The 18,536-nt window shown below is 41.7% G+C and overlaps 2 protein-coding genes and 1 long non-coding RNA gene across 3 annotated transcripts; 1 reads left to right on the top strand and 2 right to left on the bottom strand.

Moving 5' to 3' along the window:
- Window positions 1-106: 106 nt before the first annotated feature.
- cfap210 (cilia and flagella associated protein 210) lies at window positions 107-3,564 on the bottom strand (the record flags this gene model as incomplete). The annotated part of the gene is made up of 9 exons (XM_080466213.1): window positions 107-433; window positions 516-680; window positions 1,027-1,219; window positions 1,297-1,436; window positions 1,519-1,675; window positions 1,924-2,126; window positions 2,206-2,379; window positions 2,462-2,661; window positions 3,528-3,564. 9 exons carry the CDS (start codon window positions 3,562-3,564, stop codon window positions 107-109), a joined length of 1,596 nt encoding a protein of 531 aa, XP_080322339.1.
- A 1,006-nt stretch (window positions 3,565-4,570) lies between these two features.
- Window positions 4,571-10,607, bottom strand: LOC308110640. Its single transcript, XR_013935402.1, has 5 exons — window positions 10,576-10,607; window positions 10,246-10,318; window positions 9,707-9,837; window positions 6,042-6,152; window positions 4,571-5,225 (listed from the first exon to the last, which is right to left on the bottom strand). It is a non-coding gene; the product is annotated as an uncharacterized lncRNA (long non-coding RNA).
- gdpd2 (glycerophosphodiester phosphodiesterase domain containing 2) lies at window positions 7,222-17,313 on the top strand. Its single transcript, XM_080465060.1, has 16 exons — window positions 7,222-7,296; window positions 9,642-9,856; window positions 10,593-10,696; window positions 10,859-10,952; window positions 11,542-11,601; window positions 11,692-11,790; window positions 11,878-11,968; window positions 12,113-12,258; window positions 12,956-13,038; window positions 14,027-14,186; window positions 14,291-14,497; window positions 14,593-14,741; window positions 15,444-15,591; window positions 15,719-15,801; window positions 15,892-15,920; window positions 16,234-17,313. The coding sequence occupies exons 2-16, from the start codon at window positions 9,779-9,781 to the stop codon at window positions 16,290-16,292; spliced, it is 1,590 nt and encodes a 529-aa protein (XP_080321186.1). The 5' UTR covers window positions 7,222-7,296; window positions 9,642-9,778; the 3' UTR covers window positions 16,293-17,313.
- Window positions 17,314-18,536: the final 1,223 nt, after the last annotated feature.

Genomic DNA, 18,536 nt, shown 5'->3' with positions numbered 1-18,536 from the left:
TCTCCTGCACAATCAGATGTAGTGAACATTATTTTTCCTCCACACCTGCCTAAAACAATTGCATAGTGCGCCGGATGCGCGTGCTGGATGTGAGATGTCATCATCCTCACCACGTGAACCCGAGTCTCCTCTTGGCATGGCCAATATCTGCCGCCTCATGAAGCTGCTTCATGTCCTCCGCTGTTCCTGAGACGCCGTTCGGCTTCTGAGCGCCGCTGTGACCTTGAAGGAGATAACCCGGCCCTCCTCCGGACCCTTCTCTTGCGGCTTTGCAGAGTGGAAACAGGTTTCGCTGGGCCTCAGCCGCCGCGCTGATCACGCCGTGTGAATACAGCTGGAACTGCTTGTCCTCCACGGCGGCCAGTTCTGCGTTCTTCGCTTCAAGCTCCAGCTCTGCCAGCCTCAGCCGCTCCCGTCGCACACCTTTCTCAACCTGCAATTGGCAGCATTCAAATGAAATAACAAAACAAAGCCCAAATATCTTCTAATGATATTCCTGTAATTATCAACATCACCATCTGTGAGGCATTGAAGTCTTGCAGTGATTTCTTAATCTCCCTTGTTTTCTTCGCCTGCAGTTCTTGTTTCTCAGAGAACATCCTGAGCTTCTCTCTGCTGGCCTGCAGTTCTTCTTGCGTCTTCTGCTTATCTGCTTTGTCCTTCTGCTCTTTTTCTTGTTCCTGCGGAGACACAGTTCGTATGAGACACATGAAGGAATCATGACGTGATTGAAATGCAGAAGGTTGATTTTCACAACACCAATGAGAGAAACTGAAACCTGTGGACTTGTAGTGACAATAGATTTAAAACACTGACAGAATGTATTCAAATAAGAGCGTCAAATTCAGGGCCACACATGATAATGCCATAAAAATCTATATATAGTCCTTGTTTTAGTGTTTATTCAAAAAGTACAGTCTCAGCTGTTATTGGCCACAGTGCTTCTCTTCAAACTTCCGGGAAACAATGTGGAAGTCTCTGCCGTTTCCAGCAGGTTTTCACAAACTCGCCCTCAGCTTGTGTTACCTTGAGTTTTCTGTGCTCGGCCACGGACTTCAGCAGGGCGGCCTTCCTGTCCTGCTCCTCCAGCTGCAGCAGAGCCTCTTTGGCGTCCTGCTCGGCGGCGGCCCGGGCGATCCTCTCCTCCTCGCCGCTGACCTGCTCCCGCTGTGTGACGATCAGCTTGTTCAGCATCCTCTGGCGCCGCGTCTCAGCCTCTCTGACGAAGGAGGTAACTCATACGGTAAACACAAACTCCAGATGAACAAAAACAAGACGTTCGCTGCCGAGTCTCACTCAAGCATCTCTTTTTCCTTTTCTTTGCGCAGCTTCATCATTTTCTGTTTCGTAGAGAGATAAAGTTTCCTTTTTTCCTCCTCAGCTTCCTGTTTTTGTGCCTCCTTTGCTCTGATGACGTCTCTGTTGGCCATGTCCTCCTGTAAATACACATGTTGATCATCAAACCCGATGACTCTGGAGGTAAAGACCAACGTGTAGCCTGAGGTGGCGTGACCCCACCAGGTGAGCGTGCATGAGGCTCCTCCTCTGAGTTTCTTGCTTCTCTGACTCCATTCTTTGTTCCCACTGATGGAGCTGTTGTAAACGCTGGATTTCCTCTGCTTCCTTCTTGCTCTCCAGCCTCTCTCGCTCTCTCGCGGCTTCATTTTCTCTTATTCTGAAGGAGAAATTCTTGTGACATATTTTTATTTATTCATTAAAAAAACCCCAACGTATTATTGGTTGATTTTAATTCATTCCCAGAGGTGAACAATGTATTCTAATGATAGAAACCCTAATCGTTTGTGGATGTGTGTTTACCGTTGTAGCATTTGATTTGGTTACAGCATATCTTTCTTCTTAACTCAAAATCACTACTTTAAATGGCCAAAGTAAGAGACTGATGGTGTATAAATGGACAGTTACTGATTTCTGAGGTCTTCCGCCATGGCCTCGCCGTCACGCCGTCTCTGCTTTGCTTTCAGCTCCTCCCTGGAAGCCTCTTCCTCGTTGGTCTTCACCACATCGAGAGACATTTTGTCCATGTCCCTGGTGGCACTCTTTATTCTTTGCTGGAGTTCAATCTGAACCTCCCTCTCCTTCAGCACCTCCGTCAGCAGCAGAGCACTCTAGGGGAGGAAAGGAAAGAGCGTCTGTTATCTCAGAAGGAGTCACGTCTGACGTCCGAGTGACGGGACGGTGACTAACATGTAATCCTTTGACTCGGCTGGTTTGATAAAGAAGCTGAGTTTTGGCCTTTCCAATGGCCTCTCTCCGCTTTTCTTCCTTATATTTTGCCTCTTCGATGTCGATCTGTTTCCTTCTCTCCTCCTCAATCTGCTCTCGGATCTTCTTTGCCTCCAGCTTCTTCTGCACCTGACTCTGCGATCAATGTTCACAGACGGTTCATTACCTTCGTGCGCTCACGTCACTGCAAGAGGAACAACCCGTGAAGGGAACTTACGGTGATGGTGTTGGACCAGAGTTTGACCACCTCCTGTGACTGACGATGCAAGGCCTCCCTCCGCTGGGTTGCCTCTCTCAGACGCTCCTCCTCTCTGTTCGCCTGGTTCACATGATCCTGGATCCGTTGCCATTCAGCCTTCCTTAAAACAATGACTTGACGGAGGTCCGGTGGCTGAGTCACCCCACCAGCGTCTGGAGCTTCAAATGAGACGGGACATCAGTACCTGTAAGTCTTCAATGGAATTTTTTTTTTTTTCACCTCAAATTTGTCTGAACAGCTGCTGGTTTTCTTTTTCAACTGACGGAACAATGGAACTGGTCCTGTCCACTGCGCCATTTATTTGTCTCCAATAAGCTATAATGCAGAAGTTAACTTCTGTGCTGGGTTTAAAAATGTCTTATCCAAACGAAACCAGAATTCATAAACTTCTATTTGGATGGAATTTGACCCGACTTGTATAAATATCTTGTTTCCATTGTTTTCCTCACATTTGATTACAGTCAAGTAAGCGTTTATTTACCAATACCAATAATTACCCAGCGTGATTCTCGTGGGCTACAATAAAACAGCTTTAACATAAATCTTTCACAAGTCTTAAGCTTGTCGAAGAGGTTTAATTCAACTACATATTTATTTGTAAGGCAGCTGTTTGCATTCGAATAGTCAAAAAAAGCCTCTCAATATAACGCAGTCCAACTCAAAACACTTCAAAATAAAAGTTAAATACAGACACAAGTCAATCTCTATTAATACGACACGTTTCAGACCTTAAAGTGCAATAAAGTGCTTAACGCAGAAATTGCGATAAACTATATTTGCTTACACCTGAACTTACACTGTATTAACAACATGTGTGCACATGCATACATATAAACATCCATATATCAGTTGAACCAGGAGGCCAATGAGGCAATTAGAAATAATAGATAGCAAACATTTAATAGAGGAACTTGAACAGGATTTGTAGTTAATATTTCAAATGTAATGTGGCATATGTAGGACTACTATACATTTAGTGTATTAGTTGAGAAAACTCACCTCAATGGAAGGATTAATGACTTACCACGTTTATCTGATCCTTTGTGAGCCTCCGACGCCATCTGCATTGATATCTATTTAAAAAATAACTACGAAATATGGTCAATTTAAACGATGATTAATGTTAAATGTCTTCTAACCGCCACCGGAATTCAGACAACTCCACTGAATACGGCTTTATTTTGTCGTATCCTAGCAACGGCTGAACCAATCAGAGGCCTTTCCTCTGAGACCCACGAGGGGGGGAGGGGGGGCAGCTGGAGCTCATGATCCAAAACACAAATAATAATGCGAAATCTTACAGGAAACATCAGTGATTGCAAAAATTATGTTTATTGATCTTCAATAAAACGGACCAATTTATAAAGAACATTCCCTGACTCTGGGAATTGACTGAGAGGACAGCATGACTCAGAAGAAGAGACTAAAGAGAACAATTTTTTGTTGTTTTTTTTTTTTTTGCAGTGCTTTTTAAATTTTGCAGGGTTTAGTGCTTTTGTTGTAGTGTTTTGCACTTGCAAGCCACTGTAGTAAGTTTGACCTTACTTCACAGTTAAAAAAAGAAATTCTACATAAAAACAAGATATAAAAAAAACGAAGACTTGGATTTTTTAACCAACTTCACACAAACTCATCAATACAAATTAAATTTTTTTCATTTTTTATTTTTTTTTTAACTCTATGGTTACATTTACATGAAACTACGTAGCAATTTTGAGTAGAAAAAAATCCCAGTAATTCTGAATAATATCATATACAAGACAGGACAAGGGGTATTAGTTAATGGATTATGACAAGCTGGAAAGTGTGACAGTTTAAATAGGAAAAAGTTTTCATACCATTTAAAAAGAATTCCATGGCAGTGAAAAATAACATTCATTGTCCTATGGGGCCAATTTTTTGGGGGGCGGTTGTCTAAGCTCACCATGATATTGGTGGATAAACTGTACCAGCTCTAAAATCTCTTCCAAACAGTAACTTCACTCTTCACTGAGACTCGACTGCAGATTTCATGCCCGGGCAAGTTTTACTGAGCAGTTAAATGGAAATGAAACCACAGCCTGAAGTGCATACCTGAGCATTGAGTTTAATTATTTGGAAAAAAATGAAATACATTATGTCACATCAGACATGACTCATGAGATGAGTAGTTTCATTTGCGTCAAGTTGTTCAAACCAACAACAAAGTTTCAGATTCAGATACGAGAAGTGCGCTTCGACAATAATTCATTTACTTAAATACTGTTGGGTTGATATTTTCTTTTTTTTCTTTAACGCAGACAAAAAGAAATACATGTACGTACTAAAAAAACAACAAGGACAGACTGACGCCATACGTCTCAAGGGGACCCCTCAGGTGAACTTCCTCGCCTAAACAAAGTTGCTCCAAGGTTGAGAACCGAACTATCTTGAGGGAAACAAGATTGAGAGTAAAACTAGCATCAGGAAAACAAAACTGCGAGTCCCATGGAGAAGTGGCAGCTTCAAATACTCGTACTAACACTCACGGACAGATGAACGGGCCAGGGGTTAAGAGAATACGTTAACTCTTCTAAAACACAAGTGTGATGCGAGAAAATGTTGAGGTGAAGACGCGTCGGCTTTGGGAGTGATGAAGGTGGTGGAGGTCAGGAGGTGGACATCGTGGTCCAGGATGATGACAACATGATGTTAATGAGAACATTCCAGCCGAGAACAGGGAAGCTCGTCACATCACAGTCAACTGAAGTCCATCCGCCAAAGATGGTGGAGGCAGAAATGGAGGCAAAGGTAAAATCACTGTCCAGTGGGTGTGTGAGGTGTGTTCTGTTTGTTCAAGGCTGATTTGTTCAGCTTCAGGCTCATTAAATACACAGATTACAGTTTGATCATATTATCCAGGAAGGAGGAAGACAAAGTACCTGGGGAACCAGACACACACACACACACACACACACACACACACACACACACACACACACACACACACACACACACACACACACACACACACACACACTCACACACAGGGAGAACATGCAAACTCCACACAGAAAGGCCCTGGGTCATACTTGAACCCACGATCCATGATCATATTATTTACCATACATTTTTTTATCTATTTAAAATTTTTTTTTTAAATTATTATTACCCATTATGATAGGATGTTTCTTTAAATGTTTTTGTTTGAAATTATTTAATGCAATTAATCTATTATAAATAGGAAAAAAACGCATTATTAAAACATTTTATTGGGGTTTGTTTGCCTGCAAAATGTGTCATTTAACCCTTAAAGTATCCCCGCCAAGAAAAATCATAAATATCAAAACCTTATTTCTTAAAGGTTTTTGTTTGTTCTCTCTCTCTCTCTCTCTCTCTCTCTCTCTCTCTCTCTCTCCCACACATACACAACTGTATATGTGGCTAAAAGAGCTATAAGAATTAAATTAGAATTAACTTTCTGGTTGCAACATAAGCAGGAAAAGCACATTTATTTTATAATTGTTATTTTGTTGTGTGGACAGTGTCAGGAATGCTTCGGCGGCCCCTTCACACTTACTGAGTTGGACAAAGCTGTATAGAAAGTGAATGAATGGGATAATCCATCCATTCCTCCATCCATCCATCCATCATGCATCCACCCAGTAAAGCTGACTATGAGCAAGGCGGGCTGGACAAAGAAAGAAGGGAGACACACCATTAAAAAATAAAACACACCTAAGCATTTATTCAGCTGTAGTTGCCCCACCTGCCCCACCTGAGGAATTCATGAGCAACAATTAGCGGGGAAAGAGGGTTTTAACCTTGCTGACATATTTCAAACTATATGTGTCACTTAAAAAGACACTAATCATAAAGTTCAAAACGCCAAAATGAACATACGAGTTTCCTCCATATCCCCTCTAGTTCCTCTTTGGAGTAATTTTTAGAGACAAACCTCAACGACTCAGAATGAAACTCCTGAAGCGGAAGGTTTCGTTTTTCTTTTTGTATTTGATCAGGTATTAAAAGTATTCATGTGGGAAAGAGATTTTTTTTTCTCTTTGGAATTTTTAATGTCATTTCTCACAATGGGGACCCGAGAAAACTTTTGACCCCGAAGCCACAGGTTTAACTTTTTCTCACCTCCCTGAGTTTAACTGGAGCTCATAAACTCTCTTTCTCTCTCGCTCTCTCTCTCTCTCTCTCTCTCTCTCTCTCTCTCTCTCTCTCTCTCTCTCTCTCTCTCTCTCTCTCTCTCTCTCGCTCTCTCTCTCTCTCGCTCTCTCTCTCTCGCTCTCTCTCTCTAGCTCTCTCTCTCTCTCTCTCTAGCTCTCTCTCTAGCTCTCTCTCTAGCTCTCTCTCTCTCTCTCTCTAGCTCTCTCTCTCTCTCTCGCTCTCTCTCTCTCGCTCTCTCTCTCTCGCTCTCTCTCTCTAGCTCTCTCTCTAGCTCTCTCTCTCTCTCTCTCTAGCTCTCTCTCTAGCTCTCTCTCTAGCTCTCTCTCTCTCTCTCTAGCTCTCTCTCTCTCTCTCTCTCTCTCTCTCTCTCTCTCTAGCTCTCTCTCTAGCTCTCTCTCTCTCTCTCTCTCTAGCTCTCTCTCTAGCTCTCTCTCTAGCTCTCTCTCTCTCTCTCTCTCTAGCTCTCTCTCTAGCTCTCTCTCTCTCTCTCTCTCTCTCTCTCTCTCTCGCTCTCTCCTCCTCCTCCTCCTCCTCCTCCTCATTCCAACGCCATTCATGTGGATCCATTCATATTCACATCAGGTTGTGAGAAAAGGAGAGAACAGAGAGGTTTTCATCAGAAGTGCGTCCGGGTGAGCTGCCAGGCAGACGTGATGGTGAGTCTTTTTCATAGATAGATAGATAGATAGATAGATAGATAGATAGATAGATAGATAGATAGATAGATAGATAGATAGATAGATAGATAGATAGATAGATAGATAGATAGATAGATAGATAGATAGATAGATAGATAGATAGATAGATAGATAGATAGATTATTATAACAGCTCATTGTTTCACTTTAAAGGTGAAGTAAAAAAAAAAAAAAAAGCAAAGAGAAGATTAATCTGGACTAATCCCGTCCCCTGCGGACGTAATAAAATCTTCAGTGTATATTTATCTGTTTGTCTGCAGGTCTGTTAAGAGATTATGTCAAAACTATTGCAAGGATTTTGTTGAAATTTTCACCACAGGTCGATATTAAGCCATTGAAGTTTCCATTATGATTTAAATCCGGGATCAGGATTTCATTTTATAGGTTTTTAAGGATTGCGTCAAAATCTACAGGACAGATTCTCACCTAATTCTCACCCTGTTAGGTCAGTGAAAACCCCTTTAAAAGTTAGAGGTGATCCGTGAAAGTACATGACGGATCTTGGCCAAATACCAAAATAACGTTTCTGTTCCGGGTGTGAATTTTAGATAACATTGCAAATGATATAAGCCTTCCATTTCTTGATTTCTTTATTCGTGTCAAAGTCTTTGTCCAATGTATGCAAGAGATAAGATGAGAAAAGTTATATGCACATTTTAGTCACTTAATTTATTTTTTTTACACAATTAGAAATACAATGCATAAGTGTAGGATTTATATTTTTTGTTAAGGTCTGGGATTTATGATTTTATGTTTAAGAGTGGGGGAATTCTGAAATTAACAACACTGAAGGTTTTTTTTTCTAAAGAAAAAAGTTTTTTTTTCTAATAGATTTTATTCAAGGATTTTCTTGTGTGAGAAACTTTGAAAAGCAACTCAAAGCGAATTCAAACCCTTTTTAAAAAAAAAAAACCTGCTTGATAAACTACAGGAGTGTGAGAGTGAAAAGCTGTTTACATTTTTTTTCCCCACCAGTATGCTTCTGAATACACATACTATTTAGATTAAAGTCAGCAGAATGTTTAGGTCTCATCAGTTTGTATTAAATGATAAAAATGAGCTTCACTTCTGCACCTGATTAGTTTACACAGTCAAGGCATAGATGCTGCACGGCTAAACAAATCATCTGGGTGTGTCTGTAATCTGCTAAACAGTAAAACATGTGCAGGCCATTTATTTTATATGTGTCTATTTAAGCTGTCATAATGATATGCTTCAGTTTAAACTGATTTTATTTAGAGTGAAGTACAAATATAAAGCATAAATACTATGAAATGTTATTGCTGAAAATTAAATTGGGGCATGAGAAGGACACTGTTGCCAGGCACTCAAGCATGAGGAAGTATTTATTGTTCTTTAATTGGAATGGGGACAATTTTCTTTCATTTTCCTCTGCCTGTTGCCAGTGCTTTTGCTCATATTTCACAGATGATATTCAACATTCCGCTCAAGTTTCCGTGTGTTTGTCTTTGTGCAACGAGACAAAGTTTCTCAAGCTTCATTGTCGGTAACATTCAAACCTGCCCAAAGACGCAGACATAATCCTTTCATTTCAAGACAAATGTTTGTACAGAGTCATCTTCCAAGGTCTTAATGATTTAAACGACCTTAAATCGCTCGACGTGTTTGAGATCTTCTTTTCTGACTTTGAACTTGATTATTTGAGCTGAAATCTTCGACTACAGAAACAAAACGAACAAACGAAGCGAGGAGATGGCTGGCAGAAACCCCAATTCAAATCAAGTCTGACAAGGAAGAGTGGGTTGGAAGGGGATTTTTTTTTTTTTACAACAGAACCTGGATTGCTCAACGCACCCTCTTGGTGGGTGCAAGATAACAGGTGAGATTTCCCTTGTTGTCTCTGTCAGAGAGAGAGGGGAGAGAAACTTGGCACAACTTAAGAATAGGTTGAAACACGTCGAGTAAAGTCCTGCTATGACCTGCTTCCTGGCTTGAACCCTTCGATACGGATATTTATGGAAGTTTAACCGCCTCCACAATAAAATGTTGTTATACCTTGCACCCTGTTTGTTTCCCCGATCCGCTCTCTGTGCTTGGCCGTGCCTGTCACTGGGGCTGTTTGTGTTGCAGAAGCCAGCCTGTGCACTACCCTCAATACCCCCATGCTGCAGGCCATTGTAAGTGCTCGCAATGGCAATGCCCCCCCCCCCCCCCTCCACTCCCTTCGCACAGTCATTCCATTGAGAGGCTTATTGAGCCAGGATTGCCTTAATACGCAAAGAAACTACCACACCACCCTCATTTACTTTCTGACAGAGTCGTCTTCCCCCTCCCTCCCGACAGGTTCTGTGATGTGAATGAGACCAGTCCTTCCCACTGTATCCAGAGAAAGCATCAACTCATCTGACCTGCGGCTGCAAGTATCAGGTGTCCAGACTGAAGAAAATCTGCTTTTCCTGGGCGGTGAATGAGTAGAAGTGATGTCTCAGAACTGCTGCCGAGTTTGCAGCAGGGGTGTATACAGCTGCCACTGGAGGAACTCGGATAGAAGAGAAAGAGTGAGTATTTCAGCCGTATTTGTGCGCAAGTATTAAAGTTTTACCACTAATGCACATGTTATCTCAGATCGTAGGGGTTTTCAGATGAGTCCGACATGCTTTTCTTTTCCTAAACTCTCCAGGAATGTGTAATAATAGTTACATAATCCTTTTCAAATTTCTGCGCAAATATTTTTTTGTCACGTCCTCTGTACTTTCCCTGAGCTTAGCCTTTACAAACCCTCGTGACCGTGGCTTTACATCCCACCAGAGAAACTTAAAAAAACTTGCCAATAGCACTTCACATAAGGATGCATTTAACAAAGAAACTGTCAAATGTCAAGTTGAACAGTGAAACGACGAAAATAAACTTGCTTGCCAAAAAACAAACAAAGAAGAAATCAACTCACATGTACTAACAGGTTTGTTTGGGGCTTATCAGGAACCAGGATTCTCAAAGGTGAAGAATATTTACTTTTCAGCCTAATGGAGCATGCGAATGAAAGGTGGAGCTGGCATCAATGGGGAGCGCTAACAAAGGAGCTGTTTGTGTTGGATTGTTGCGACACGGTGCAGTTTAAGAAGTTAGTCCTGAAGGAAAGAGTTAGATTTGTTCCGTTTTCGCGTTAATTCTATTAAAAATCAACACATATACCAACGCATTTCACATCATTTCATTCAGAAAAGTCAAGTTTTTCGTTGCATAATGCTCAAAATGTATAATAATAATAATAATCTACCTGTTCTGGTATTTCAGCATGCTTGCTGGTGGTTTACAGTGCTCTCTGTGGTGTCCCTGCTCTCCCTGTCCTGGATGTATATTTGTCTGGTTACGTTTAATGATCGAGACGATGTGAACTGGTGAGTGATCACAGGCGCGCACACCCCCACCCGGCTCACATTGAATCAAGCACAAAAGCCGCAGAATCCTCGCTTTCCCTTTGTTATTGCTTTTCTTTGGGTCTTTATTGTTGACTTTTCCTCTGTTAACCCTGCGCTGCCCTCTCGTCGTTCTATTATCAGGAAGGGCTTCCATCAGCTGAAACTGTGGGTGAACTGGTTCATGGTGCTGATTGTCGTTTCTGCAGTGATAACCAGCTACTGCGTTCTGCTGCTGGTGAGAATAAAGTGCCAATGACATGACAGCAGAACTGCAGGATATTACACCATATTGCCATGGGAGAGGCCCGATAAGTAAATAAACCTTTAATCATTGTAAAGTTTAATCTGTTTCCAGAAGTTGGAAGCGAAGAAGCTCACATATTTTGTTTCTATACACTTTTTTTAAATGGGTTTGTTTTTTGATTTGAGAGGAAATGCAGATTTAAGGTTAAAGTGGTGTGCGGCTGGGCCTGGAGGTGTTTCCGTGTGGAGTTTGCATGCTCTACCTGGGCTTAACCCACGCTGGACAACGCAGTATAGAAAGTGGATGGATTGAATGGTCGGCCATGTGCTTTTCTAAATTCAAGAGAAATGTGAAGTGCAGCTGATGAAAGAAAAGACAATCATTTTTGCATGGATATTTTATAAAACAAAATATAAACAGAGCAGCTTGACGGGACAGACACAGAGACATGATGTGGGGAAGAAGGTGTGTGACCGGACTGAACAAAAGAGATAACAGCAGATTCACTGACTGGTGAAGCAGAAGAATAAAAATCCATTGTCACGTGTTCACGTTTTATTATCTTCACCTTTCATTGCAGCTTTTCGCTTTGTTCCAAGTTGCCTTGCGCGAGAAACTCGACTTGCACTGTCTGCACAAGGTATTTCACTTTAAAACCAGGTTGTTGTTGTTGTTTTTGTGTGTGTGCTGAAAAGTTACTGAATTCCGGATTCAACATTTCTCTGCAAAGATCTTCATATGTTTGGGGGTGACGTTCGTGGTTTTCGGCGTCACTGGAGTCAGCCTCCAGTGGGAACATGAATGGCCGACTGTCTCGCTGTCTCTCCAGGTATAGTTAGATGAAATGTGTGTGAGGGTGGTTCCTTTCTTTTTTATTCTCATGTATTTCTGAACGTCTGTGTCGCCCTCTTCGCAGGCCACGGCTCCCTTTCTGCAGTTTGGTGCCGTTGGAGCTTTGACTCTGCTGAGCTTGTTTGTTTTCTGCAGCTTCCACAAGGCCAGGAAAGGTCTGTGTCTCAGACTTCATCACAAAATCAGCATGAACGACAGGAAATGACTACACTGTACAAATAATATATCGGGCATTAAGAGTCGTGTGCCCAGATCTTCATCAGACCCACGGGAAACACACTGTGTGTTGTTGTCTCCAGGCTCGAAGCTCCTGATCGCCGTGGTGTTTCTGGTAGTGTCAGCCACCATCTTCCTGTGTCCCCTCTTCATTCAGTCGCCCTGCCTCATCGACGATGACGAAATACCCCAAAAACCCAAGCTGATTGGTCACAGAGGCGCTCCGATGGTGAGCGGCTCGTTTTACCTCCAGTGCCACACGTTTGGCAGGAGCACCCACTGTTGAGACTGTGACCGTTGTTGAGTCAATGGCGGATATTCAAGATTTTGTGACCTATTTGTTATATTCCAGTTAGTGAACAATTAGAATTGGCAGGCTGCCACTGCTCGTAATACCATGAGCCAAAATTAATAATTCCTAAGTTCCAGTTTTACCTCAAGCAAAAGCAGATGACAAGTTGAATAATAACGTTTAGACGGAATCAAAACAGGTTCAAACCTTCATCAGGCAAATGACCGAATCTGGTAACTTCCTCTTTTTTCTTTTTTTTACCAAACAATCACAAGTTGACGCCAGTCAGAGGAAAACACGAGATATTTTCAGCTTTTGGGGGTTGAAATGTTCAACATATAAATCGATGAATGGGTTCTGTATAGATTTTTATCTTTCATTCTGATGTGACATTTAATGTGATTTATTTTTGGTGAAAATCCCGTACCCCTGACTCAGGGGTGAGCAAATGTCCAGTTATGTGATCGGCCCATATGCTGTACTGCCCCGACCTTGTTGGTTTGCTTCACTGCTGCGGAGCCAGCAGGCTCAGTCCAACACGAGGTGCCGGGTTGAGTGTGTTCACGCAGCTTTAGGGGTATGTAGGGCACTCACCCCCCCCCCCCCCCCCCCCATCTGTCCTCAATGTGTTCAGCTGGCCCCGGAGAACACCATGATGTCGTTCAACAGGAGCATCGCGTGTGGCGTGGCCGCCTTTGAGACAGACGTGCAGCTCAGGTAAAGCACATTTCTGGAGTGGCTGATGGCATTATGGGGCTGCGTTGGTATATTTCCATGACTGCAAGCAACACGATAACTCCACAAACCCAGTGGAGAATAAAGAATTTTGAGTGAGATTCAATTACAGGCCAAATAAATTAGATTATTGTAAGGAGGAAAATTAAGTGCACAGAAAAACATTTTTTTGATAACAATAATATCCTGTTTTGTTAAATGCCATGAATATTCATTTTAATCACAAATACACACATTTCTAGACAATACTGGGATTTTGTTTTGTTTGTAACAGTAAAAGGACGCCCAGTGGAATGGAAGAGAAAAGCAGATGAGAGGGATTTGAACACATTTTAGTAATTTAGTCATTTACAATATAGCTTGTTCAGCAGTTATTAAAACTATGATGAAATTACAAGAAAGGTCATTTATTTTGACATTAAAATTCACTCTCTTTCTCGAAAATATCATAAATAGTATGAATTGTTATTTTTCTGTAAAAAATTACTTTAATTAAAGCTTTATTGTGGATGGACGGACGGACGGACGGACGGATGGATGGATGGATGGATGGATGGATGGATGGATGGATGGATGGATGGATGGATGGATGGATGGATGGATGGATGGATGGATGGATGGATGGATGGATGGATGGATGGAACTTCTTCAGCTCCACTCATGCTACATTTCTAAGATGACAAACCTCTAAGAATAAGAAGCATCAAACATTTGACACTCAACCTTTTCCCTGTTTTGACCAAATAATCCAGATACTTTAATTTCCCAGTATTTTTGCTTATTCCACAATATAAACACAAATATACTGTCGATGTTGTTCGGTCATACTTTCACCGGTTTTATGCAATGGCTTGATGAGCATACCAACTGTCCCTGTGTCCTTTGAGATCAGTGCCGCAGAAGCAAACTAAACCAGGATCTTAATATTGTTGTTTTGTTTTGTTTTTTTAACACAATTTTTGAACCTTAGTAAAGATCGGATTCCCTTCTTGCTGCACGATCAAAACAACGGCTCCCTGCAGAGAACAACAAACGTCAAAGAGAAGTTCCCCAACAAGACGTCGAGCCGAAGCGCCGACCTGACCTTGGAGGAGCTGCAGAGTCTGAATGCAGGTGAATGGTTCCTGGAGGTGAGGCCAGTGCTCACATGACGTCCTCCCATGGTCACCAGGCGACCTTGGTGCGTGTCACGCAGCTTTTTACCGACACGCCGTTGTGTTATGTGCCCCTGCAGACGGATCCTTTCCACACCGTGTCCGGGCTGTCCGAGGAAGAGAAGGAAACAGCCCGGATTCAGACGATACCCTCTTTGCTTCAGCTGCTTGAGCTCGCCGAGGAGCACAACATCTCAGTGTTGTTTGACCTCTACAGTCCAGACCCGCAAAACGACACAGTGGACACGGTCGACGCCATCTTGAACTCTACCATCAACCCAAACTTGGTGAGTGGAATCCTTCTTTTTTTTATTTATTTTTTATTTTTATTGGTTTAAATTGATACGGCGAGGCATGTTTCTCAGAACGTTTGGTTCCACAGGTTTTCTGGCTTCCTCCAGACTCCAGAGAATATGTAAACCTGACGGCACCAGGCTTCACCCAGATCTACAACAATGAAGACGACATGCGTAAAGGGGGCGGAAAGCACCTAAACCTGAAATACAGCAAACTGAGCTTTGGAAAAATCAGGTGAGGAAAACACACACACACACACACACACACACACACACACACACACACACACACACACACACACACACACACACACACACACACACACACACACACACACACACACACACACACACACACACACACACACACACGAATATAAAACGGTACACCAATGTTATCCCTTCAAAATAAAGAGGGAAAAAAAAGGTTTGTGTAGCAGGGGTGAGACTTCGACCTGGAGGAGATGAAATTCAGACGGTGTCCCTCCCCAGGAGTGGTGTTGACAGGATGCGCCGACCTGGGATGAAAGTTGGGAAGAAAAACTGTGTATTAGGAAGCCATTACTGTAGTTTTTTCATGTGAACTTCAGCATGTATGGTCTTCTCTCCGTTCTTCTGCTTCCATCATTTGTTTCTCTGCCTCCTGTAGCCTCGCCTCAGTCACACGCACGTCTTTTCTCGCTCCCACATCCATGAACCTCCTCATTGACCTTCCTCTCCTCCCGTCCAGCAGCTCCGTCCTCAGCAAACTTTTCCCTCCAAAGCTATTATCATCATCATCATCATCATCATCATCATCATCATCATCATCATCATCACCCTAATCCCGTCACTTCTGCTCACACCCAGCGAAAAAAAAAAAAATCCTTCAACATTCTTGGCCTCCACTTAAAAGATAATCTCCAATAATCCCGCTTGCTGGGTTTGTGTTTGACAGGGAACTTCGGAAGGAGAACATTTCTGTGAATCTGTGGGTGGTTAATGAGCGCTGGCTCTTCTCCCTGCTGTGGTGTGCCGGGGCCAGCTCCGTCACCACCAACTCCTGCAACCTCCTGAAAAATGTTCACCAGCCCGACTGGACCATGGTGGGATTATACACACACACGCCTACACGTTCACACCACTATCCAGGATAAAACGAAACATCATGAGATTGTGGTTGAAAGCTGACGTGTTTGTTTGGACTCCCGGGTTGTTCGCTGTGTGTTTCAGGCGCCTCACAAATACAGAACAATCTGGATTTCGGTGGACGTCGCGTCGGCCGTGATAATGATTATACTCTACATCTTCCAGTGGTAAGATGAACTGAGGCACTAAATTGTGAGTTGCATGAAAGAAAAAAAAAATAATGAAGTTTACTCACCCACCCTCACTGTTTGTGACAGGAAAACACAGTGTTTGTGCCACAGAAGAGGTCAGTGTTTGTTTTTCGTTCTCGTCTAATTGGTGGTGGGAAACAGCCTGAGAGTGAAATTTACTTTATTTACTCACTTTCTAACCCGAGATTGCTCAGTTGTTGTTTTTTTACTCTACTTCACTAACAATTTTGTTAAATGTTTTTGCAGTTTTACAAACTTTATGCAACTTTCTTTAAACAAAATCAGTTGGGATATCAGCATTGTTGTAAATTGGTGTGCAATATATTTCTGTATTTCAAACTGAATGCTTGAACATTTAAAAGCCACTCACAGGGAGTCATATTTATGTGTTTTCTTCACTTTTCACAGAGGAGCAAAGACACAGTCCTGCAGTGCAGGAGCTGTATCCCTTCTTGCCCACTGGGTAGATGCCTCAGCCAGCAGAAGGTTGAGGCGCATCGGCTCCGGTCGAATTCAGGGAGAAATGGAGCTGCTGTGAACTGCCACACGTTCAGCCATTACACTGAAAATGCTGTTTTTACAGATATTTAAAAAAAAATGTGAATCTAATATAATTTGATGCCACTGGGTGGCAGTCTCACACCATTTTTTCGTTGGCTGTGAACACGTGTTTCCCTGAATATGCTATGATTGTCTTCTCATACTGAAGTGAGTTGTTCAAAGGTTTTATGTGAGGACTTTAGGCGTTTCAGCCGCTGTGCCTCGGGTTTGTCTTCAGTCCAGTGGAAATTAAACTAACTGCGGTTGTTAATTTATTTAGTAGAGTGTTGGACATTGCACAAAACTTAAACCTGAGCCAATGCTGCAGTAAAAGTTCACTACTGGAAGGTATCATCAGCATCAAAGATGGATATGTAAAAGCTGAAACGTTAAGTGTTGTGACACTTTTTTCACCAGGAGGAATCTTTTAAAAAGAATTGCATTTTGTATGAAAATGTACGAATTTCTCTTTGATGATGTAAACTTGTTTTTTTGTGAGAACAGACTCCAGAGCACCCTGAACAGGATAGAATGGTATAGAAAATGGACCAACTTTCCATAATAATAACTTATCCTGAGACGTTCTGCTGTTTCTAGTTCGACGGCTCCACTGAGAGGCTGGACAGACTGTGGCTGGTCCGCTTGTTAACTTCAGCTCTCCTGCCGCCAAGAGACATAAATATAATGACATTGTGACTGTGACAAAACATGAGCCAAGTTCCCTTTGTAAGTAATTCTTTTGTAGAAAGGCCAAACTAGATTGGAAAAAAAAAAAAAAAGTTGCTCCTGGTTACCCTGCAGCCTCTTGACGTTTTCTTCACAAGCAGCTTGTAATTAAAAGAACAGTGTAATCAGTAAACCTATGTTCAGCTACGAAGTAGCTGCCTTTTGTGTCATCTGTTCTGAATGCATTATAATGAGCTCATCTGGAGTTGAAAAATCAACTTTAAAAAAAAAAAAATATATATATATATATATATTTGATGCGTTTTGGACATTTTCCACATATGAATGCCACATAGAGCCATGGTTCTTCTTTATCGGTTTTTAATGTTGAACACTTTGTATGTGTCATATACCCTGTAATGTGTTCCGTCAGTATGTATATTGTGTCACAATTAACTTTTCATTTGATTGTTTTGAGTGAATAAAAGAAAATCCTGATGTTTCTATTACGACAAAGACTGTAACCTGAGCCAAAAGCATTAAAACCATTTTATACTTTATCCTGTGTCAGTGCATTTAATCCTCTAATCCAAAAAGGTGAGAATAGTGAAGATGATTCCTGTTTAACCTGTACCTGTGTACTGTTTCTCAAAATGTCTGGAGAAAAATTTTGGATGATGAGCGAAAAACTAGTTGATTATTGTCATTTGTGGTCAGGTAACGACTGGGAAGCATGGGTGTCAAACATAAAGCCCATGGGCCATAACCATAACATAATAAATAATCTGATCAAACCACCAGGCAAAATGTAAAAATCGCAATGAAGTTTCATTAAAATTGGCTATATGTTGATTTCGTAGTCATTTTTGATGGGAATTGTGTGGGTTTTTGCAAAAATACAGACATTTTCACCACGTATATTCTGCATTACATCAAAGAAAACATTTAAGGTTTAAATGTAAAAGTCTTTATAGTAGTATTTTACTGGTCTGATCCACTCAAGATGAAATTGGGCAGTATGTAGCCGCTGGACTCAAATATTTTTGACACCACTGGTCAAACATATGCCCAAAGGTGTGATTGTGATTGTGTGTGACTATCTATCTGTGCTTGGAAGATGAATGGATGAACGAAAACTCATTGAGACCACGCAAACTGAGCAGTGAAATACTCCCCCAAATCCTGGATTTGAACCAGGGATATTCTCACTGTGAGGAGACGGTGCTAAGCATTACTCAGAGGGACAATTACTTTAAGTTGTCCTTTCGTGTTGTTTAATTTGTGCCAAAATTGTGTAGTATTGCAAAAACAAAATATAATAAACATATTAAATCATCCCTTCATTCATTTTTAGATAAATCATTTTGGATTGAAAAAGAAATTGCAGATATAATACTGCCTTGAAATCTGAATTTCCTGCACTACCGCGATCCCACCACTAGATGGCGGACACGACAAAAAAAAGTGAAGATGTGCAGTTTATTAACGATCTTAAAAATCAGCCA

The sequence above is a fragment of the Lipophrys pholis genome (genome assembly GCF_963383615.2).
Source record: "Lipophrys pholis genome assembly, chromosome: 6".
Lineage (NCBI taxonomy): Eukaryota > Metazoa > Chordata > Actinopteri > Blenniiformes > Blenniidae > Lipophrys > Lipophrys pholis.
Note: the sequence above shows the minus strand (reverse complement) of the source record. Positions and strands in the feature narration are given on the sequence as shown.

Coding starts and splice junctions, on each gene's coding strand:
- gdpd2 (XM_080465060.1), top strand. CDS start 9,779: ATGTCTCAGAACTGCTGCCGAGTTTGCAGCAGGGGTGTATACAGCTGC. Junction 9,857..10,592: donor ACTCGGATAGAAGAGAAAGA/GTGAGTATTTCA, acceptor CTGGTATTTCAG/CATGCTTGCTGGTGGTTTAC. Junction 14,498..14,592: donor CTACCATCAACCCAAACTTG/GTGAGTGGAATC, acceptor TTGGTTCCACAG/GTTTTCTGGCTTCCTCCAGA.